A 23,800-nucleotide genomic window follows, 5' to 3' on the forward strand; every position below is an offset into this window, starting at 1 on the left:
CAGATGCCTATTTTGTCTATGAATGGAGATTTTATAATTGGAGGGATTTTCGCCATTCATTACTACACGAATTCAGGAGAGAACACCTACACCAGGCTGCCACCACGGCTAAAGTGCTCTGGGAGGTCTGTCTGTAAGATTGGAGTGGACAGTAAAGTCAGCAGGGTATTTTGTTAGAATGACTGAGCAATTATGATTAGGGCCAATTATGTTCTCTACTATTTTGCAGACATGCTGTGTATTGCGATAACAACATGTGAATATAATACATTCTGTTACTGACAAACGTTTCCTAATTTTTTATTTGTCTTTTTGAATGCACGCAGCATGGACTTCAGACAACTGCGCTTCGCTCGTGCCATGGAATTCACGATCCACGAGATCAACAACAGAACCGATCTCCTGCCGGCCATCACATTAGGCTACCAGATATACGATTCGTGCTCTGACGTGCAAATGGCAATTAAAATTGCTTTACAGTGTGAAAACGGTTTGGACCCCATTTTCAACGACACGGGTTCTTGTTCAAAATCTGCAGCTGCCACTGTACCTGCTGTCGTAGGAGATTCTACTTCCTCTACGTCAATTATCATGGCCAGAATGCTCGGTCCTTTTGGAATTCCACAGGTGAGCGATAAGGGCCAGAATATTGCAATCTTTACCACAAAGTCATATACATATACATAGTCAAATGTAAGATATGTAAGATAATAAGTTATACATTTGTAACGTAACAATTTTAAAGCATATACCGCTAGGAAAACAAGCAGTGTACCTGAAAGGCAACTGACTCAAACTACTATTTTCGTTTTTTGTTCTTTCCTCTACTTACCGTGTCATAGGTGAGTCACTCTTCAGCCTGCGCGTGTCTGAGCGATAAGAATCAGTTTCCTGCCTTCTTTAGGACGGTACCTAGTGACCACCACCAAGCGGCTGCACTGGCAAAAATGGTGAAGTATTTCGGCTGGACATGGATTGGAGCAGTGCGCAGCGACACGGACTACGGAAACTACGGAATGGCAGCGTTCCTAAAAGCTGCGCAGGAGGAGGGGATCTGTGTGGAGTACTCCGAGGCCTACTACAGGACACAACCGCGCAGTAAACTGGAGAGAGTGGCAAATGTCATCCGCGCGTCCACGGCCCGGGTAGTGGTAGCGGTTGCTCACCCAGGAGACATGAAATTGATCTTTGAGGAACTGGCATGGCAACCTCTGCCTCCGATTCAGTGGATAGGCAGTGAGGCTTGGTTCACACATCCAGACTTTCTGCGTTTTAACATTTGCTCCGGCGCTTTAGGTTTTGGAGTTCCCCGGTCAATTATTCCAAGTTTTCGTGAGTTTCTTTTAGACCTTTCTCCAGAACAAGTTTCCAAGTCGCCCTTATTAACGGAATTTTGGGAGAGCTCGTTCAGCTGTAGCCTAAAAGGGCGGACAGGCGTGAGGGAACGTGACGGCAGTGAGGACATCCGCGCGCTACAGAACCCATACACAGACACGTCTCAGCTGCGCATCACTAACTTGGTGTATAAAGCTACATATGCCATAGCGCATGCACTCCACGGAGTCATCTGTAATGAAAGGCCATGTGACAAGACCATTAAATTCACACCTTGGCAGGTATAAATCTCAGTTAATGTATGAATAAAAATCAGAAGCTGACTTTTAAAATGATTATGAATTAAACAGTTGTATGTAAAATATAAATAAAATATTTGATTATAAATATGATACAAGATTAAAGTGATTTTTTTGTACTCAAGCACTGCATGGGTGAATTTTCTGTGAAGAAGGCACTGTTACACTTTGATGACCTTTCATGAAGTTGTGTATAATATTACAGATACACAACCAGCTTAAGAGAGTGAATTTCACCACATACAATGGTTATCAGGTCAACTTTGATTCCAACGGAGATCCCGAAGCTGTGTATGAGCTGATAAACTTGCAGTTTACGAAAGATGGCATATTAGATTTTGTGACAGTGGGCTACTACGACACATCCAAACCAAAAGGACAGGAGTTCAAAGTCACCAGTGCTGTAAGATGGTTTGGAAGACGGACAGAGGTACTACATAACATGTACTGTACTCACGCAATGTAAAGCAATTGTTCTTAACATGCAGGCCAGGAGAACAACACTTGACTGTTTAGTGTTTTCCTTGCTCCCAAATAACTGACTTAATTCATGCAGACTTGTCAATTACCTGATTAATTTAATCCGTAAGACAAAGTCTGAATTAGACTGTATACGAGCCTCATGGCCTTGACTTCTTTTGCATTTTTCTCTGTCTTTCCCAGGTGCCAGTGTCTGTGTGCAGTGAGAGCTGTCCTCCAGGCACCAGGAAAGCTGTGCAGAAGGGAAGGCCTGTCTGCTGCTTTGACTGTATACCATGTGCAGAGGGAGAGATCAGTAATAAGACAGGTTTTGTACCTTTTAAGTCCTACACACCAGATGACACTTCTGTCATATATTTCAAAGTAAAGCACACCTCTCCAGTGGTTATGGAAGAAAAAGTTATATAAAGATACACCCAAAATCTTTTTATCCTTGAACAGATTTCTGTGATCAGCACTGCATAGTGAAGACATGGTCAGAGTCATGGTCATTGTTTCCTTGTGTTACAACAATGTGTCCTACATTAATAGAAATAACATAAGACATTCTTTTAGAATTTTCTCTATGAGAGCATTCTGATACTGCATTTCTGAACTTTTAGACTCAGTGGATTGTGTGCGCTGCTCTCCTGAGTTCTGGCCAAACACCAAACAAGACAGCTGCTTCCCCAAGCTTGTTGAGTTCCTGTCCTGGGATGACACTCTAGCCATCATTCTGACTGTGTTCTCCATCACTGGAGCCTTTGTGGCTGTGTGTGTTACTGCTGTTTTCTACAAACACAGGGCGTCTCCCATCGTCCGAGCCAACAACTCAGAGCTGAGCTTCCTTTTGCTCTTCTCTTTGACTCTGTGTTTCCTCTGTTCACTTACCTTCATTGGTCGGCCCTCTGAGTGGTCCTGTATGCTGCGCCACACAGCGTTTGGGATCACCTTCGTCCTCTGCATCTCCTGTGTTCTGGGGAAAACAATAGTGGTGTTAATGGCCTTTAGGGCTACACTTCCAGGCAGTAATGTCATGAAATGGTTTGGACCTCCACAGCAGAGACTCAGTGTTCTTGCTTTCACTCTTATTCAGGTCTTTATTTGTGTCCTTTGGTTAAAAATATCACCTCCTTTCCCCTTCAGAAATCTCAAGCACTACAAGGAAAAGGTCATTTTTGAATGTGGCTTAGGTTCAGCTGTAGGTTTCTGGGCTGTACTGGGTTATATAGGATGTTTGGCTTTTCTATGTTTTATTTTGGCTTTTCTAGCACGGAAGTTGCCTGATAACTTTAACGAAGCCAAATTCATCACATTCAGCATGCTCATATTCTGCGCAGTTTGGATCACCTTTATTCCAGCTTATGTCAGCTCTCCTGGAAAATTCACTGTAGCTGTGGAAATATTTGCTATTCTCGCCTCAAGCTTTGGTTTGATTGTTTGCATTTTTGTTCCCAAGTGTTTCATAATTGTTTTTAGACCAGAGCACAATACCAAGAAACATGTTATGGGTAAAGTTCCCTCTAAAGCTCTCTGAGATAATCACACAACCAGCAAAGGACATTTTGTATAAAATTTGACCAGAGCACTGGTCAGCAATGATTTTGCAATAAAATACAATTATAATGTATTTTTTCCATGCTGTATCCACATATGTTTGCAAATTTTCCCTATGACCCATAAATGTTTGTTTCCAGTTTACTCATGTCATTATGTATAGCAAGTGAAATCAGCACCAAGGAAAGTGGATGCCGGATACTGAAGTGGGATGTTGTTGAGGCCAAATACAGACAAAAATTATACAATTAACATTTTAGAAGCATGTACCTCTAAATTTTAAGTCTAATATAAGCCTTGTGAATATGCAATATATAATTAATGTAAAATTTTATTGCCCTGTCACTTAAAAACTATACATGATAGAAATATTCTAAAAAATTAAATGTCATGGTGTGGTGAGTACCCAGCAGGAGGGACACGCCCACTCACACACACAAACACACATCACCACCTCTTTTTCAATTGCCCTCTTTTGCTCTGCCTACTATTTAAGGCCACAGGTACCTGTTGTCTGTGCTGCACATTGCCCATCATCCGGGGCTTAGAGCCATCGCCTGTACCTGCTTCCAAGGGCCCTTCATCACAGTGTTCCTTTGATGCTTTGAGCTTTACAACTGTTTTATCAGCTTTGTTCTTCAGTATGCTCGACTGGAGTTGTGATGGAAAATACTTTCCAAACTTTCAATCACTCTCGCTCCCTCCTTTCCACCAACATCACAGTAAATAGTCCAATAAGTTGGACATAGTTTAGTTTGAAAAAAAAAAATAAATTAAAAAAAAAATAATAATAAAAAAAAATAATAAAAAAAAAAAAATATATATATATATATATATATATATATATATATATATATATATATATATATATATAATTTATTTATTTATTTATTTATATAGCACTTTTTACAACAGATGTTCTTACAAAGCAGCTTTACAAATATCCAAGTCCAAGCCCCCAGTGAGAAGCCAAGGGTGACAGTGGCAAGGAAAAACTCCCTAGAGCATAAGGAAGAAACCTTGAGAGGAACCAGGAGTCAAAGATGGAGCCCATTCTCCTCTGGCCGACAACGGTCACCACAATAATAACAACTTAATAATAAAGTTCAACGTTTTGGTGGGCATGTGTGCAAGACCCATCCCACAAGAGAATGTCCATTAAAGGCAATGGAAAAGTAGTAGGGTGGAGGTGTTGTGAGATACAGGAGGTGACATCACGGGGTGGTGGGATTAGCCATGGCATATGCACACATTTGATACATATATATCCTGATGATAAACAGAATTTGTGATTGACTGTAGAGTCCCATTATTTACTCTTATATATGATTCATTTAATAAACAAAATAATCATGCATGATCAGATAAAATCATATCCCCAAATGTTACAGAAAACAACTTATTGAATGGACATATACACAAGCACTTTAAACACATTCAAATTTTGAACACTCAAATACAATACAAACAAACAAGCAAAAAATAAATGCTGACTTTTCAATAAGTTAAATGTAAAAATCAAATCATTAGATATAGATATAGAAATTGATGTAGGAATAGATAAATACAGTAGTTCAAAAGGCCTGATAATGCCTTATTCAGTTTAATGTCAGCTTTATTATTTATATCAAAGTTACATATATATATATATATATATATATATATATATATATATATATATATATATATATATATATATATATATATATATATAAAGTATTTTATGCAGGAAGCAAAATCATTGTTGGCTAGTGCACATATAATTTGGTTACATGATGTTTGTGTGAGGTTCTCAGAGAGTTTTAGAGGGAACTTTACCCATAAGGTGTTTCTTGGTATTTTGATCTGGTATATATACAATTACAAAACAAAAATACAAATTATTAAACCAAAACTTGCGGCCAGAATAGTACCGATTTCTACAGCTACAGTGAATTTTCCAGGAGATCTGACATAAGATGGAATAAAGGTGATCCAAACTGCACAGAATATAAGCATGCTGAATATGCTAAATTTGGCTTCATTAAAGTTGTCAGGCAACTTCCTTGCTAGAAAAGCCAAAATAAAACAAAGAAAAAGAAAAGCCAGGAATCCTATATAACCAAGTACAGCCCAGAAACAAACAGCAGAACCTACGCCATATTCAAAGTTGATCTTTTCCTTGTAGTGCTTTTGATTTTTGAAGGGGAAAGGAGGTGATATTTTTACCCAAAACACACAAATAAGGACCTGTAAAAGAGTGAAAGCAAGAACACTTAGTCTCTGCTTGTGACCTCTGAGATCAGGCCAGACACTTGTGGATAACCGGGTTTCTTTTATAGCAAAACAAGCAACAATAATAAACTGAAACAGGCTAGGGTAATAGCCAGAGATATATCAGGGATGTGCTTGGGTGGGACATGCTCAGTACTCACGATAGAATAGCGATAATACTTCGCAGGGAATTAATGGAAAAGGGGAGAATAAATAGCGTAGCAAAGATGCGATACAGGTAATTCTAGTAAACTGGTAATGAGGATCTGATGAGGTTGTGCCAGGGAAGACGGGAGTTGTAGTCATGGACTAGGGACGGTTGTGTGACACTGCTGTAGAGGCCCAAACCATTTCATGACATTACTGCCCGGATGTTTAGCCTTGAAGGCCATTAACAACACTATTGTTTTCCCCAGAACACAAGAGATGCAGCGGATGAATGTGATCCCAAACACTGTGTGGTGCAGCATACAGAACGACTCAGAGGGTCAACCAATGAAAGTAAGTGAACAGAGGAAACACAGAGCCAGAGAGAAGAGCAGCAGGAAGCTCAGCTCTGAGTAGTTGGCTCAGACGATGGGAGATGTCCTGTGTTAGTAGAAGACAGCAGTAACACACACAGCCATGAAGGCCCCGATGATGGAGAACACTGTCAGAATGATGGCTAGAGTGTCATCCCAGGACAGGAACTCAAAAGGTTTGGGAAAGCAGCTGTCTTGTTTGGTGTTTGGCCAGAAATCAGGAGGATAGTATATACTATCCAAAGAGTATAAAATATCAGAAATACAGAGACAGAATGCTTTCACAAAAAAGTCTTTAAAAAAAAAAGGTCTCATGTTATTTTTTTTATATAGAGCACATTGCAGTAGCACATCGAAACAAGTATGGCCACAAGCACTGTAGTCAGAAAGAAGTGAGTCTCTGACAATGACCACAGAAATGTATTTCCCTTTTTGAGTCTTGCCCTCTCTCAAGGTTTCTTGTTTATACAATCTCAGGCATTTCCTTGACAATTGTATCCTTGTCTTGCTTATAAGGGGACTGGAATTAGATTTCTGTTGACATTGTCAATTAATGTCTATGTGAAGTGCTATACAAATAAACATAAAATATATTGAATTGAAAGTTTTCAAGAGAACTGTAAAACTCTGTCCACACAATAAAGGTTTTTGTAGGTACCCTTATATAACCTTTTGGCTTCCATAACCCCTGGAGAAGGGTTCCTTAGTATATAATATACCACAGGAGTGTCATCTGCTTCATAGGCATTAAAAGGTAGATACTGATAGAAAACGTGTCTTGTTACTCTCTCGCTCTGCACATGGTATACAATCATAGCAGCAGACAGGTCTTCCCTTCTTCACAGTCTTTCTGGTGCCTGGAGGACAGCTCTCACTGCACACAGACACTGGCACCTGGGAAATACATTAGTGAGAAATGCAAAATAAATCAATTTCTTATTCTTATTCTTCCTAATTCAGAGTTTGTGTTACTAATACAATTAATCAGGTAATTAACATGTCTGCATGAATTAAATCAGTTTTTGGGAGCAAGAAAAACACTAAAGAGTCAAGTGATGTTCTCCTGGCCTGGAGGTTGAGAACAACTGCTTTGGTACAAAGTGCAGTTTTGTGTAAGTCATGGGACACAGTTTTCTATCATTTTGCAAAGAAGAAGAAAAGAGGTGAAATTTAATAAGGAAAAATAAAGCAAATAGGCATAAGCAAGCCAAAAAAATAAAAATAAAAATAAATGAATAAACAAATATAATTTTAATTTATTTGCACATTTATGCATTTCTATATTTATTATCGCACTAATTTACTTTTCAGTTGCTCTTGTTTCTTAACCATGTATGCTGTATACATGCACCCTTGAAAAATACTGGATTAGAAATAAGTCAGGGTCACAATTATCATAAAAGAAAAGAATGCACAAAGAAATAAACATGAAACCAAGAAATGAATAAATAATAAAAAGCATGCAAAAAAGTAATTCATGAAATTAAAAACAAAGTAATGAGTGTACATTAATGCACATTTTAAAGAAAAAAGAAAGAAAGAAAAATGTCAGCACTTAGAAAAATGTTGTTTATGTTCTTTATATTTTTCTGTATAAGCACTATAGGTGTAATGTAAAGACACCAACTGCAAACCAGAGACAGATGACAAAAGGTTTAATTATGAATATGATGAATATTGAATATATAACCACTCCTCCTGTGCTCATTTCGCACCCACATTTAATGACAGGTCATCACTGCAAGGCTGCTATTTTAACCAAGGAAGCAGCCATCCAGACCTTCAGAGTGCTGCGAGACACCGAGCCCACCATGCAGATCACTTCAAGTCTGGTGTCATTTGTATCAGTGCTGTGGATGACTGTGTTCAGCCCTGCTGGATGTAAAGCAAACCCAGTCAGCTGCAGGCTATGGGCTGAACCCCAGTTACCTGAACTTTCTATGAATGGAGATTTTATAATCGGAGGGATTTTTGCAATTCATTCCTACACAAATTCAAGAGAGAACACCTACACCAGGCTGCCACCACAGCTACAGTGCTCTGGGAGGTCTGTCTGTGAGATTGGAGTGGGCAGCAGAGTCAGCAGGGTATTTTGTTAGAATGACTGAGAAATGATAATTAGGATCAAACATGTTCTCCACTATTTTGTAGATATATGCTATGTATTGCTTTAAAGACGTGAACATAATACAGTTTGTTATTGACAAGTTTTCTTTTTTTTGTCTTACTATATTCACGCAGCATGGATTTCAGGCAACTCCGCTTGGCCCGTGCCATGGAATTCACAATCCTCGAGATCAACAACAGAACCGATCTCCTGCCGGGCATCACATTAGGCTACCAGATATACGACTCGTGCTCTGACGTGCAAATGGCAATTAAAATTGCTTTACAGTGTGAAAACGGCTTGGACCCCGTTTTCAACGACACGGGTTCTTGTTCAAAATCTGCAGCTGCCACTGTACCTGCTGTCGTGGGCGATTCTACTTCCTCAGCGTCAATTAGCATGGCCAGAATGCTCGGTCGTTTCGGAATTCCACAGGTGAGCGATAAGGCTCAGAAAATTGCAATCTTTAGCACAAACTCATATGTTAAAAAAATCGCTTCTGAATATCCTAATGACTTTCTCCGAAACTGCACTAGATCTGTAGCCAAATGTAAGACATGTAAGCTAATACGTTATACATTTGTAATGTATCAATTAAAAACATTTACCGCTAACAAAACAAGTAGCCTAGCTGAACGAGAACTGATTCCATCTATTCATGTCAGTTATCCTGTCTTCTAACCGAAATCACAGGTGAGTCATTCTGCATCATGCGCATGTCTGAGCGATAAGACTCAGTATCCAACTTTCTTTAGGACCGAACCTAGTGATCAGTACCAAGCGGCAGCAATGGCGAAAATGGTCAACTATTTCGGCTGGACATGGATTGGAGCAGTGCGCAGCGATACCGACTACGGAAACTATGGAATGGCATCGTTCCTAAAGGCTGCGCAGGAGGAGGGGATCTGTGTGGAGTACTCCGAGGCCTACTACAGGACACAACCGCGCAGTAAACTGGAGAGACTCGCAAACGTCATCCGCAGGTCCACGGCCCGGGTAGTAGTAGCGTTTGTTCACGCAGGAGACATGAAATTGATCTTTGAGGAACTGGCACGGCAACCACTGCCTCCGATTCAGTGGATAGGCAGTGAGGCTTGGTTTACACATCCAGACTTTCTGCGCTTTAACATTTGCTCCGGAGCATTAGGTTTTGGGGTCCCCCGGTCAGATATTACTGGTTTTCGTGAGTTTCTTCTAGACCTCTCTCCAGAACAGGTTTCCGAGTGGCCATTGTTAACGGAATTTTGGGAGAGCTCGTTCAGTTGTAGCCTAAAAGGGCGGACAGGCTCCTCAGAGTTCCTGCGGGAATGTGACGGCAGTGGGGACATCCGCGCGCTACAGAACCCATACACAGACACGTCTCAGCTGCGCATCACTAACATGGTGTATAAAGCTACATATGCCATAACGCATGCACTCCACAGTGTTATCTGTAATGAAACGGAATGCGACGAGACAATTCAGCTCGCACCGTGGCAGGTACAAATCTCATTTAAAAAATCTTTATTTATAAATCAGAGCCTGACGTTTGCCTGTGCATTGAAATAAACATGAATTTATTGGGTGTATATATTAATGAACCTCTAAATTATAATTGATTCGTACATAATATTTATGCAATTAAATATGTTGCAAGATAAAAGTGATATTTTTACCATTCATTCAAACACTGCATGGCTGAATTGTCTGTAAAGAAGACAATGACACACTGTCATGACCTTTCACGAACTCGTATCTAATACTACAGATACACAACCATCTTAAAAGAGTGAACTTCACCACAAAGAATGGTTATCAGGTCAACTTTGATTCCAGCGGAGATCCTGTGGCTGTTTATGAGCTCATAAACTTGCAGTTTAAAAAAGATGGCGCATTAGAGCTTGTGCCAGTGGGTTATTATGACTCATCCAAAACAAAAGGACAGGAGTTCAAAGTCACTAGTGCTGTAAGATGGATTGGAGGACAGACTGAGGTACAATATAGCACAGCCTGTACTCACTCACTATTAAGCCGTTATTCTCAACCTCCAGGTCAGGAGAAAAAAAAACAAAACACAATTGACCCTTTACTGTTTTTGTTGCTCACACAAAACAGATTTAATCCACACAAACTTGTTGATTATATGATTTATTTAATCAATGAGTACGAGAAATTTGGCACTATAAGAGCCTCAAGGCATTTATTTATTTTGCATTTTTCTCTGATGTTTTTCCCAGGTACCAGTGTCTGTGTGCAGTGAGAGCTGTCCTCCAGGCACCAGAAAGGCTGTGCAGAAGGGAAGGCCTGTCTGCTGTTTTGACTGTATGCCATGTGCAGAGGGAGAAATCAGTAACCAGACAGGTTTTCTATCAGTTATCTACATCCTAAGTCTTACTGACCAGAAGCCACTCACCAGAGTGCTTTTGCATACTAAAGTACCTTTTTCCACAGGTCATGGAAGCCAACAAGTTATATAAAAATACCCCCAAAGATTTTTAATTTTTGAATTGAGTTTTACACATTACCTTTTGAAAACTTTCAATTCAATTTAGTTTAAGTTTATTTGTATAGCACTTCACAAACACATTAAAAGGCACTGACAACAGAAATTTAACTCCAGTGCCCTCATGAGCAAGGCAAGCACAGAATTGTCAAGGACAGTTGAGAGAAAGCAAGACACAAAAAGGACACACACAGTTTTTTTTTTCTGTAAAAATAGTGAAGTCATAGTCAGAGACACAGTACTTTCTGACTACTGTGCTGGTAACGATCATTGTTTCCTTGTGTTAATGCAGCAGAAATAATATGAGATTTTGTTTTAGATTTTTCTCTATGAAAGCATTTTGACTCTGCATTTCTGAAATTTTAGACTCTTTGGACTGTGATTACTGCCCTCCTGAGTTCTGGCCAAACACCAAACAAGACAGCTGTCTCCCCAAGCCTGTTGAGTTCCTGTCCTGGGATGACACTCTAGCCATTATTCTGACTGTGTTCTCCATCACTGGAGCCTTTGTGGCTGTGTGTGTTACTGCTGTCTTCTACAACAACAGGGCGTCTCCCATCGTCCGAGCCAACAACTCAGAGCTGAGCTTCCTGCTGCTTTTCTCTCTGACTCTATGTTTTCTCTGTTCACTTACTTTCATTGGTCGGCCCTCTGAGTGGTCCTGTATGCTGCGCCACACAGCGTTTGGGATCACCTTCGTCCTCTGCATCTCCTGTGTTCTGGGGAAAACAATAGTGGTGTTAATGGCCTTCAGGGCTACACTTCCAGGCAGTAATGTTATGAAATGGTTTGGGCCTCCACAGCAGAGACTCAGTGTCCTTGCTTTCACTCTCATACAGGTCATTATTTGCATAATTTGGTTAAAATTTTCTCCTCCACTTCCTCTAAAAAATCTAAACCACCACAAAGAACGGATAATTTTGGAATGTGGCTTAGGTTCAGCTGTAGGTTTCTGGGCTGTACTGGGTTATATAGGATTCCTGGCCTTCTTGTGTTTTATTTTGGCCTTTCTAGCACGGAAGCTGCCTGATAACTTTAATGAAGCCAAATTTATCACATTCAGCATGCTCATATTCTGTGCAGTTTGGATCACCTTTATTCCAGCTTATGTCAGCTCTCCTGGAAAATTCACTGTAGCTGTGGAGATATTTGCTATTCTGGCCTCAAGCTTTGGTTTGATTATTTGTATTTTTGTTCCCAAGTGTTTCATAATTGTATTTAGACCAGAGCAGAATGCCAAGAAATATCTAATAGGTAAAGTTCCCTCTAAAGCTCTCTGAGATAGCAAAGACATCAGGAAGGTGCAGCACCTTATATAACATGTTCAGGATTATTTTTAGGCTCCCACATCTCTAATGTATCAGCCTCATCAATAAACCCCGAGCAGTGGTGGGACTTGAACTGGAAATCTTCTAATTACTAGTCATGTACCTTAACAACTGAGCTACCACATATTTTGATTGGTATAAAGTACATGTGTAATGTCAGTAGATAGGGAGCGAGACATGAGTGTGAATTAGGAGTTTCTTTATTCTCCATAAATAAGGAAACAAAGCACATCATCCATAACTAACCGGAAAAAGGACAAGCCCTCATGCTAGAAAAACAAGTACGTCATTACTCCTCCCGTTTTGAAGTCTGTGTGTAACAGGATAGCAGGGGGAGATCAAACAGAGGGCGAGTTCGGTAGTAAATATGCCAGTAACGGAGATTTATTTTCCTAAAAAAGTCCAGTGACAGGGGCATGATGCCATAAGCAGACAAAAAAAATAAAAATAAAATAAAAAATACAGTCATCCACGGCAACAAAAATTGACCCAAAATAAGGCAACTTAACGTATTCCCAATTAGGGCATTCAATCAACATGTTTCTCTCTTGCATCCCAATGCCACTCCTTATATTTAATCTTCACCTCTTAGACCAAACCATTCTAGACACATAATTTATTAAATTCATAGTATCACTCCCCTATGGTTCAAGACAAAGGCTATCATTTAAAACATTTTCCCATTATCCAAAATGTATCTTATTAAAATAAATATACCCATATCCAAACACAGAGCCATTAATCACAATTTTATCTTCCCCCTATTTGGAAAATTACCTGCTCCAATAACATGAACCAAAACTACAACTTCCCCTCAATTTTGAGCACAACTCTTGACTTGTGCCCTTTCAATCGCTGAACAAAACAATTACATGCTTTGAACCCAAACTCCTGTTACCTTATTATAATAAGTATATCTATATCTACACACATACATTAACTCTAGTAGTTATTGACACAGTCAGTTGGCCATCCTGAACAATGTAAGATAATTACAATAACTTTACAGAACTCCAGCAAACGGCAAGTTTGTTCCCTCTGATATCAGTATAATTAAAATAAAAGTCTTTCAACCCCATGTATTGTCCACATTATTCCTCTAATATTTGGCTCTCCTGTTTGTCCACATGGAACGGGCCAGAGTCCCGTTAGACTGTGGTGACAGCCACTTGGCTGAAAGAAATGTTGAATATGACTGAGGGCATGTGCCATTCCCTGAGCATGCTACCAGACATATTGTGCAACCTTGCTGCCTGGTGAAGGTTGGCCTTTCATATTTTATTCTTTACCTCAGCTTTAAACAACCAATTCATCTGCATTTCAAAAGAAGGGATCATAAACTTCAAATCATTCTGTCTTTCAAACTGTGCAACGATACTATGGAGGACATTACTGTACTGAAGGATGCATTGCTACTGCATTAGTCAAACATTAATTGTTTAAATAATATTCAAAAACTCAATAAACCAACCCACAAATAAATATTTCTAAGTAAATAAGTAAAAAAAAAAAGTGATGTAAAACAAAGTGTTATCAGTTCACCTTTATTCACATTTAAATAATGAAACTGAAACAAAATGATTTTCAAATGAATGAGTACTACAAGTAATGCAGCTCTGGTCTGTTTTGCCATAATGTCAATCCAATAACTGCAAACCAGAGGCAAATAACAAAAGGTTGTAGTTATCATTATGCTTAACACTGAATAAATAACCACACCTCCTGTGCTCACACCCACACTTACTGATAGGCTTTCACAGCAAGGTGGCTATTTAAACCAGTGTAAAGCAGCCATCCAGACCTTTAGAGTGCTGGGAGGCACCAAGCCCACCATGCAGATCACTTCAAGTCTGGTGTCATTTGTATCAGTGCTGTCGATGACTGTGTTCAGCCCTGCCAGATGTAAAGCAAACCAAGTCAGCTGCAGGATGTGGGCAGAGCCTCAGTTGCCTATTTCAACTATGAATGGAGATTTTATAATTGGAGGGATTTTTGCCATTCATTACTACGCAAATTCAGGAGAGAACACCTACACCAGGCTGCCACCACAGCTACAGTGCTCGGGGAGGTCTGTGTGTGAGAGTGGAGTGGACAATAATGTCAGCTGGGTATTTTGTTAGAATGACTGAGAAATTATGATTAGGGCCAATTATGCTCTCTACTATTTTGTAGACATGCTTTGTATTGCTTTCAGGGCATGTACATTTTATTTTTGTCAAAAGTTTCCTAATTTTATTTATTTGTCTTTTGTTTGTATCCTCATAGCATGGACTTCAGACAGCTCCGCTTGGCCCGTGCCATGGAATTCACGATTCACGACATCAACAAAAGAACCGATCTCCTGCCGGCCATCACATTAGGCTATCAGATATATGACTCATGCTCTGACGTGCAAATGGCCATTAAAATTGCTTTACAGTGTGAAAACAGCTTGGACCCCATTTTCAACAACACAAGTTCTTGTTCAAAATCGGCAGCTGCCACTGTATCTGCTGTCGTAGGAGATTCTACTTCCTCTACATCACTTAGCATGGCCAGAATGCTTGGTCCTTTTGGAATTCCACAGGTGAACGATAAGAACCAGAATATTGCAATCTTTACTACAAATTCATATTTTTAAAAAACTCTTGCAAATCTGTTGTGAATACCCTAATGATTTTATCTGAGCCTGCACTAGAACTGTAGTCAAATGTAAGATAATAAATTATACATTTATACTGTAACAATTTAAAAACATATACCGCTAAAAAAACAAGTAGTGTACCTGAAAGGCAAATCAATCAAACTACTCCTGTCATTTTTTATCCTTTCCGCCACTTACTGAGTCACAGGTGAGTCACTCTGCAGCCTGTGCATGTCTGAGCGATAAGAATCAGTTTCCTGCCTTCTTTAGAACTGTACCTAGTGACCAGCACCAAGCGGCTGCACTGGTAAAAATGGTGAAGTACTTCAGCTGGACATGGATTGGAGCAGTGCGCAGCGACACTGACTACGGAAACTATGGAATGGCAGCATTCCTAAAGGCTGCGCAGGAGGAGGGGATCTGTGTGGAGTACTCCAAGGCCTACTACAGGACACAACCGCGCAGTAAACTGGAGAGACTCGCAAACGTCATCCGCAGGTCCACGGCCCGGGTAATAGTAGCGTTTGTTCACGCAGGAGACATGAAATTGATCTTTGAGGAACTGGCACGGCAACCTCTGCCTCTGATTCAGTGGCTAGGCAGTGAGGCTTGGCTCACACATCCAGATTTTCTGCGATTTAACATTTGTGCTGGCACTTTGGGTTTTGGAGTCCCCCGGTCAGTTATTCCAGGTTTTCGTGAGTTTCTTTTAGACGTTTCTCCAGAACAAGCTTCCAAGTCACCCATATTAACGGAATTTTGGGAGAGCTCGTTCAGCTGTAGCCTTAAAGGGTGGACAGGTGTAAGAGAATGTGATGGCAGTGAAGATATCCGCGTGCTACAGAACCCATATACAGACACGTCTCAGCTGCGCATCACTAACTTGGTGTATAAAGCCACATATGCCATAGCGCATGCTATCCACCGAATCATCTGCAATGAAAGGCAATGTGACAAGACAGTTAAATTCACACCTTGGCAGGTATAAATATTCTCAGTTTTCATTTATGAATCAAAGTCCAAAGCGTTCCTGTCCATTGAAATGATTATGAATTCAATGGCTGTATTTATATATAATATATAAATTATCTATATACCCATATCACATTCATTTGATTATAAATATGCTGCAAGATTCAAGTGATTTTTTAGGCATATATTCAATCACAGCATGCATGAATTTTCTGTGAAGAAGGCACTGTCACATTTTCATGACCTTTCATAAAGTTGTGTGTCATATTACAGATACACAACCAACTTAAGAGAGTGAATTTCACCACAGAGAATGGTTATCAGGTCATATTTGATTCCAATGGAGATCCTGAAGCCGTTTATGAGCTCATAAACATGCAATTTAAGAAAGATGGCACTTTAGATTTTGTGCCAGTGGGCTATTATGACACATCCAAACCGAAAGGACAGGAATTCAAAGTCACCGGTGCTGTAAGATGGTTTGGAAGACAGACAGAGGTACTACATAACATGTACTGTACTCACTCAATGTAAAGCAATTGTTCTCAACCTTCAGGCCAGGAGAACAACATTTGACTCTTCAGTGTTTTCCTTGCTCCAACATAACCGATTTATTTCATGCAAACTTGTTAATTACCTGATTAATTTAATCAGTGAGTAAAACAAACTGAATTAGGCAGAATAAGAGCCTCATGGCACTGGTTTCTTTTGCTTTTTTCTCTAATGTCTTTCACAGGTGCCAGTGTCTGTGTGCAGTGAGAGCTGTCCTTCAGGCACCAGGAAAGCTGTGCAGAAGGGAAAGCCTGTCTGCTGCTTTGACTGTATACCATGTGCAGAGGGAGAGATCAGTAATAAGACAGGTTTTGTACCTTTTAAGTCCTACACACCAGATGACACTTCTGTTGTATATTTCATACTAAAGTGCGCTTCTCCAGTGTTCATGGAAGCAAAAGGTTATATAAAGAGACCCCCAAAATCTTTTTATCCTTGAACAGAATTCTTTTCTGTTTTCAGCACTGCATAGTGCAGTCAGAGACAGTACTTTCTGATTAGAATGCTGGTAACAGTCATTATTTCCTTGTGTTAATGCAATTTGATCTACACCAACAGAAATACCAAAAGACCTTATTTTAGAATTTTATCTATGAAAGCATTTTGACTCTGCATTTCTGATCTTTTAGACTCTTTGGATTGTGTGCGCTGCCCTCCTGAGTTCTGGCCAAATACCAAACAAGACAGCTGCTTTCCCAAACCTGTTGAGTTCCTGTCCTGGGATGACACTCTAGCCATTATTCTGACAGTGTTGTCCATCACTGGGGCCTTCATGGCTGTGTGTGTTACTGCTGTCTTCTACAACAACAGGGCGTCTCCCATCGTCAGAGCCAACAACTCAGAGCTGAGCTTCCTGCTTCTCTTCTCTCTGACTCTGTGTTTCCTCTGTTCACTTACTTTCATTGGTCGGCCCTCTGAGTGGTCCTGTATGCTGCGTCACACAGCGTTTGGGATCACCTTCGTCCTCTGCATCTCCTGTGTTCTGGGGAAAACAATAGTGGTGTTAATGGCCTTCAGGGCTACACTTCCAGGCAGTAATATCATGAAATGGTTTGGGCCTCCACAGCAGAGACTCAGTGTCCTTTCCTTTACTTTAATACAGGTTCTTATTTGTGTGCTTTGGTTAAAAATATTCCCTCCTTTCCCCTACAAAAATCTAAAGCACTATAAGGAAAAGATCATCTTGGAATGTGGCTTAGGTTCAACTGTAGGATTCTGGGCTGTGCTGGGTTATATAGGATTTCTGGCTGGTCTGTGTTTTATTTTGGCCTTTCTAGCAAGGAGGTTGCCTGATAACTTTAATGAAGCCAAATTCATCACATTCAGCATGCTCATATTCTGGGCAGTTTGGATCACCTTTATTCCAGTTTATGTCAGCTCCCCTGGAAAATTCACTGTAGCTGTGGAGATTTTTGCTATTCTGGCCTCAAGCTTTGGTTTGATTATTTGTATTTTTGCTCCGAAGTGCTTCATAATTGTGTTTAGGCCAGAGCAGAATACAAAGAAACACCTAATGGGTAAAGTTCCCTCTAAAGCTCTCTGAGATCTTCTCTGAAATACCAAAGACAACATGAAGGTGCAGTACCTTACATAACATGTTCAGGGGTATGATTAGTCTCCCACATATCAAAATGTATCAGCCCCATCAATAATCCTTTACAATAATAATCCTCTTCAATATTCCTTTAGACTAAACTGTGTTTAGGTTTTTTTATTGTCAGCAGGTTTCCCTTCCATCAAGTCACTGACAAAATATATTTTTAGATAATCTTATTAAACATCAAGTTGTTAGTTTTATAAATATTGCCATTGTCCACTCCATATCTAATCAAGTCTTTCTATACCTGAATCTCTTCTGGCATACAAATATTATGTGGATTTTGTTATATATATTCAATATCTTAATTGGAGTAAAGTACATGTGTGATGTTGGTAGGGAGCGAGCTAGTACGAATTGGTAGTTTCTTTATTTTCCATTATAAATAAGAAAACAAAGCACATCATGCATAGAGAATTAGAAAAACGGGCAAGCCCTTATGCTAGAAAAAACAACTACATTATTGCTCCTCCCATTTTGAAGTCTGTGGTGACAGCCACCTGGCTCAAAGGAATATTGAACATGACTGTGGGGATATGTGAGATTCCCTGAGTATTCTACCAGACATATTGTCTAAACTTTGCAGCCTTGCAAAGGTGGGCCTTTGATGTTTTATTTTTTTACCTTAGCTTTAAACAACCAATTTATTTGCATTTCCAAAAAAAAAGGATGACAAACTTCTTAAAATCATGCTGTGTTTCAAATTGTGTAACAATATTATAGAGTACATTGCTGTACTGAAGGATGCATTGCTGCTGCATTACTCAAGCATTAATTATTTAATTAATACTCAAAAACGCAATAAGCCAACACAAATAAATATTTCTAAGTAAATAAATACAAAAAAGTGATTCACTAACTGTAAAACCAATGTGTAATCAGTTGAACATTTCTTCACATTTAAATAAAGAAACTGAAACAATGATTTTCAAATGAATGAGTACTACAAGTAATGCAGCTCTAGTCTGTTTTGTCATAATATCAGTTCAACAACTGCAAACCAGATGCACATGACAAAAAAGATGTAGTTATCTTTATGCTTAACACTGAATACATAACCACGCCTCCTGTGGTCAGTTCACACCCACATTTACTGACAGGTTGTCACAGCAAGATGGCTATTTAAACCAGTGTAAAGCAGCCATCCAGACCTTCAGATTTCGGGAAGGCACCAAGTCCACCATGCAGATCACTTCAAGTCTGGTGTCATTTGTATTAGTGCTGTGGATGACTGTGTTCAGCCCTGCAGGATGTAAAGCAAACCCAGTCAGCTGCAGGCTGTGGAGTGAACCTCAGTTGCCTGTTTTTTCCATGAATGGAGATTTTGTAATTGGAGGAATTTTTACAATTCATTACTTCACAAATTCAGGAGAGACAACCTACACCAGATTGCCACCACAGGCACAATGCTCTGGGAGGTCTGTCTGTGAGAGTGGAGTGGACAGCACAGACAGCAGGGCATTATAACTATACAGCAATGATAATTAATATAGAATTTGTCAATGTCACCTCAAAATTCAACGTAAAAGAAAGTTCGTTATTGTGGAAATCTTTCTAATATTTATTTTTCGTATTGTCTCCAAACAGCATGGACTTCCGGCAACTGCGCTTCGCCCGCGCCTTAGAGTTCACCATCCAGGAGATCAACAACAGAACGGACCTCCTGCTGGGCATCACGTTGGGCTACCAGATACACGACTCGTGTTCTGACGTGCAGATGGCAATCAAAATTGCATTTCAGTTTGAAAATGGCTTCGATCCCGTTTTCAACGAGACCAGTTCTTGTACAAAATCTGCAGCTGCCGCTGTACCTGCTATTGTAGGGGATTCTGCTTCCACGCCGTCAATAGGCATGGCCAGAACGCTTGGTCTCTTTGGAATTCCTCAGGTGAAGATTGTAGGCTTTACACCATTCGATTGAATTAAAATACATGCTTGCTTTCGTTTATAACATATTACATTATTTCTGAATAATAATTTATTTCGAAACCAAACAAGAGATGTAAGATATATAGACAAATGCGTTATATACGTGTATTGTGATTATTTAGGAACCGCATACTCCATGAACACAATACTTCCCTAAAAGAAAACCGAATGAAACTACTCATATCGACTTTTTCTCATTTTGTCCACTGACTAAATCACAGGTGAGTCACTACGCAACCTGCGCGTGTCTGAGCGATAAGAGGGAGTTTCCTGCCTTCTTTAGGACGGTACCTAGTGACGAACACCAAGCGGCCGCACTGGCGAGAATGGTGAAGTATTTCGGCTGGACATGGATTGGAGCAGTGCGCAGCGACACGGACTACGGAAACTACGGAATGGCAGCGTTCCTAAAGGCTGCGCAGGAGGAGGGGATCTGTGTGGAGTACTCCGAGGTCTACTACAGGACACAACCGCGCAGTAAACTGGAGACAGTAGCAAATGTCATTCGTAGATCAAGTGCGCGAATAATAGTGGCGTTTGTTCACACAGGCGACCTACAGTTTATTTTGGATGAACTTGCACGGGAACCACCTCCGCCACTTCAGTGGATAGGCAGTTCGTGGATCATAAATCCGGAATTTTTGCGGTTTAACATGTGCGCTGGAGCATTAGGTTTTGGTGTCCCCCGATCAGTTATTCCAGGCCTTCGGAAGTTTCTACTAGACCTCTCTCCAGCACAAGCCTTGAAATCGCACATATTAACAGAATTTTGGGAGAGCTCGTTCAGTTGTAGCCTAAAAGGGCGGACAGGCTCCTCAGAGTTTGTGCGGGAATGTGACGGCAGTGAGGATATCCGCGCGCTTCAGAACCCATACACAGACACGTCTCAGCTGCGCATCACTAACTTGGTGTATAAAGCTACATATGCCATAGCGCATGCACTCCACAGTGTTATCTGTAATGAAACTCATTGCGACAAGACAATTACATTTTCATCATGGCAGGTATTAATACACTAAATTTAAAATCAGATAATAAATAAAATTTACACTTTCATTGAAATGATCAAGCACATATTAAGATGAAATTAGACGAGATTAAATAATATAGTGACTACATATAATGCATAGACAGGCTATTGTCCATATACATGCACTCAAAATTTACAATACACAAGCTGCTTGTTGCACAGGCCATATTAGTTTCATATGTTAATTGTATATTTTATCTATGTACACATTTGTTATCAGAAATATTCATACAAGATATTTTTAGTCATGTTTTTAAACAATGCATTGCTACACATGAATCCAGTTGTCTGTAGAAGAAATTCACACAGTGCCATGGCCTTTCACCACTCCAGATTCTCAACCAACTCAAGAGAGTGAACTTCACCACAAAGAATGGTTATCAGGTCAACTTTGATTCCAATGGAGACCCTGTAGCTGTCTATGAGCTCATAAACTGGCAGTTTAAGAAAGATGGTACATTAGACTTTGTACCAGTGGGCTACTATGACTCATCGAAACCAAGAGGACAGGAGTTCAAAATGAGCAGTGCTATCCAATGGGTAGGAGGACGAACAGAGGTACAGTATAACACACGCTGTACTCAGTACAAAGCAGAAGTTCTCAAAACTCCAAGTCAGGTGCACATAAATGCTTGTCTGTTTCATTTTTTTCTTCTTCTTTAATTTTAACAGATTATCAAGTATGAAATACCTACTAATCAATTAATCAAGTACACAAGTAGAGGAAAAAAGTGAATTACCAGGAGCACATTTCTTTTGACAGTTTCTCTAATGTCTTTTTTTAGATGCCAGTTTCTATGTGCAGTGAGAGCTGTCCTCCAGGCACCAGGAAGGCTGTGCAGAAGGGAAGGCCTGTCTGCTGCTATGACTGTATACCATGTGCAGAGGGAGAGATCAGTAACAAGACAGGTTTTGTATCACAATAAATAATACTGAGTGAAAGTTTTAATTTAATATTTTAGTAATAGCAGATTTTAAGTCCTATAGTACACAATTTCACCTTTACATAGTATGCAGAACAGTAAAGAAATCAACTCTAATATTATGGACATAAACAAATTATCTACAAAAGTACACACTAGCAAGTTTTAATCTAGATAAATGGCTGTGCAATCTTTTTAAAAAATGTCAAAAATGTAAATCATTTCCATACACTTAATGAACAAACCATGGGTGACATTGGCAATAAAACACTTCCTGAGATTATATGAAGAAGAAACCTCACAATGCAAACACATGACCAGAGAGAAACAAATGTTTTCTGAGCTCTGGCTAGGAAGTACACTGTAGATTGTTAGCCCAAGAGAAACAAAGAAATATATATATATATATATATATATATATATATATATATATATATATATATATATATATATATATATATATATATATATATAAAACAACACTATATATAGTAAATATATATCACTAAGCTGTCATTGCTTAGCTTTATGAGTTCTGTTTATGATTACATTCTTGCTTTTCTTTTTTAATCTTTCAGACTCTTTGGATTGTGTACGCTGCCCTCCTGAGTTCTGGCCAAACACCAAACAAGACAATTGCTTCCCCAAGCCTGTTGAGTTCCTGTCCTGGGATGACACTCTAGCCATCATACTGACAGTGTTGTCCATCACTGGGGCTTTCATTGCAATGTGCATAGCTGTTGTCTTCTACAAACACAGGGTGTCTCCCATCGTCCGAGCTAACAACTCAGAGCTGAGCTTCCTGTTGCTCTTCTCTCTGACTCTTTGTTTCCTCTGTTCACTTACTTTCATTGGTCAGCCCTCTGAGTGGTCCTGTATGCTGCGCCACACAGCGTTTGGGATCACCTTCGTCCTCTGCATCTCCTGTGTTCTGGGGAAAACAATAGTGGTGTTAATGGCCTTCAGGGCTACACTTCCAGGCAGTAATGTCATAAAATGGTTTGGGCCTCAACAGCAGAGACTCAGTGTTCTTGCTTTCACTCTTATACAGGTCCTTATTTGTGTGCTTTGGTTAAAAATTTCTCCTCCGTTTCCTCTAAAAAATCTAAAACAGCACAAAGAATGGATAATCTTGGAATGTGACTTAGGGTCAGCAGTAGGTTTCTGGGCTGTACTTGGTTATATAGGATTCCTGGCTTTTCTGTGTTTTGTTTTGGCTTTTCTAGCACGGAAGTTACCTGATAACTTTAATGAAGCCAAATTCATCACATTCAGCATGCTTATATTCTGTGCAGTTTGGATCACCTTTATTCCAGCTTATGTCAGCTCTCCTGGAAAATTCACTGTAGCAGTAGAGATTTTTGCTATTCTGGCCTCAAGCTTTGGTTTGATTATTTGCATTTTTGCTCCCAAGTGTTTCATAATTTTGTTTAGGCCAGAGCAAAATACCAAGAAACACCTTATGGGTAAAGTTCCCTCTAAAGCTCTTTAAGATCTTCTCAGAAATAGCAAACACAACAGGAAGGTGCAGCACCTTATATAACATATTCCGGGTTATGATTAGGCTCCCACATATCTCTTTCTATCTTCAAAGGTAGCCCAAAGAACCTTTGTGATCCAGATACACTTCAAATCACTTGAATAATCAACAATCCTTCATTTACTTCACAACATAGAAATGCTCCATATACTTTCTTTATGTGTTTTCCCTCTGATAGGGTGTTAGATTAATGTTATCCTTACAATCCTTTGAATCATGCCTACTATACTAGCATAAGGAATCTTCCATTAATATAACATGGAAGTCACACTACACGAGAGTTTCTTCTAAAT

The 23,800-nt window shown here is 39.7% G+C and overlaps 3 protein-coding genes and 1 pseudogene across 3 annotated transcripts; all 4 read left to right on the top strand.

The window, feature by feature from the left end:
- Nucleotides 1–3,630, top strand: LOC113590982 (extracellular calcium-sensing receptor-like). The gene is made up of 6 exons (XM_027031330.2): nt 1–125; nt 327–627; nt 843–1,616; nt 1,840–2,064; nt 2,298–2,421; nt 2,717–3,630. The coding sequence occupies exons 1-6, from the start codon at nt 4–6 to the stop codon at nt 3,628–3,630; spliced, it is 2,460 nt and encodes an 819-aa protein (XP_026887131.2). The 5' UTR covers nt 1–3.
- Nucleotides 3,631–6,032: 2,402 nt separating this feature from the next.
- Nucleotides 6,033–12,293, top strand: LOC113590978 (annotated as a pseudogene).
- A 2,009-nt stretch (nt 12,294–14,302) lies between these two features.
- On the top strand, nt 14,303–18,031 carry LOC113590979 (extracellular calcium-sensing receptor-like). The gene is made up of 6 exons (XM_027031327.2): nt 14,303–14,409; nt 14,607–14,907; nt 15,173–15,946; nt 16,210–16,434; nt 16,673–16,796; nt 17,118–18,031. Exons 1-6 carry the CDS (start codon nt 14,303–14,305, stop codon nt 18,029–18,031), a joined length of 2,445 nt encoding a protein of 814 aa, XP_026887128.2.
- A 1,642-nt stretch (nt 18,032–19,673) lies between these two features.
- Nucleotides 19,674–23,459, top strand: LOC113590973 (extracellular calcium-sensing receptor-like). The gene is made up of 5 exons (XM_035525621.1): nt 19,674–19,973; nt 20,236–21,018; nt 21,378–21,584; nt 21,830–21,953; nt 22,546–23,459. The coding sequence occupies exons 1-5, from the start codon at nt 19,674–19,676 to the stop codon at nt 23,457–23,459; spliced, it is 2,328 nt and encodes a 775-aa protein (XP_035381514.1).
- The last annotated feature ends 341 nt before the right edge of the window (nt 23,460–23,800 follow it).

The sequence above is a fragment of the Electrophorus electricus genome, chromosome 4 (genome assembly GCF_013358815.1).
Source record: "Electrophorus electricus isolate fEleEle1 chromosome 4, fEleEle1.pri, whole genome shotgun sequence".
NCBI lineage: Eukaryota > Metazoa > Chordata > Actinopteri > Gymnotiformes > Gymnotidae > Electrophorus > Electrophorus electricus.

Excerpts from the sequence above, each read along its gene's own strand:
- LOC113590973 (XM_035525621.1), top strand. The coding sequence starts at position 19,674 with ATGGACTTCCGGCAACTGCGCTTCGCCCGCGCCTTAGAGTTCACCATC. Across the intron at positions 19,974-20,235 it reads GTCTCTTTGGAATTCCTCAG|GTGAGTCACTACGCAACCTG; the intron begins GTGAAGATTGTA and ends ACTAAATCACAG. Across the intron at positions 21,954-22,545 it reads AGAGATCAGTAACAAGACAG|ACTCTTTGGATTGTGTACGC; the intron begins GTTTTGTATCAC and ends TTAATCTTTCAG.
- LOC113590979 (XM_027031327.2), top strand. The coding sequence starts at position 14,303 with ATGAATGGAGATTTTATAATTGGAGGGATTTTTGCCATTCATTACTAC. Across the intron at positions 14,410-14,606 it reads CAGCTACAGTGCTCGGGGAG|CATGGACTTCAGACAGCTCC; the intron begins GTCTGTGTGTGA and ends GTATCCTCATAG. Across the intron at positions 16,797-17,117 it reads AGAGATCAGTAATAAGACAG|ACTCTTTGGATTGTGTGCGC; the intron begins GTTTTGTACCTT and ends CTGATCTTTTAG.
- LOC113590982 (XM_027031330.2), top strand. The coding sequence starts at position 4 with ATGCCTATTTTGTCTATGAATGGAGATTTTATAATTGGAGGGATTTTC. Across the intron at positions 628-842 it reads GTCCTTTTGGAATTCCACAG|GTGAGTCACTCTTCAGCCTG; the intron begins GTGAGCGATAAG and ends ACCGTGTCATAG. Across the intron at positions 2,422-2,716 it reads AGAGATCAGTAATAAGACAG|ACTCAGTGGATTGTGTGCGC; the intron begins GTTTTGTACCTT and ends CTGAACTTTTAG.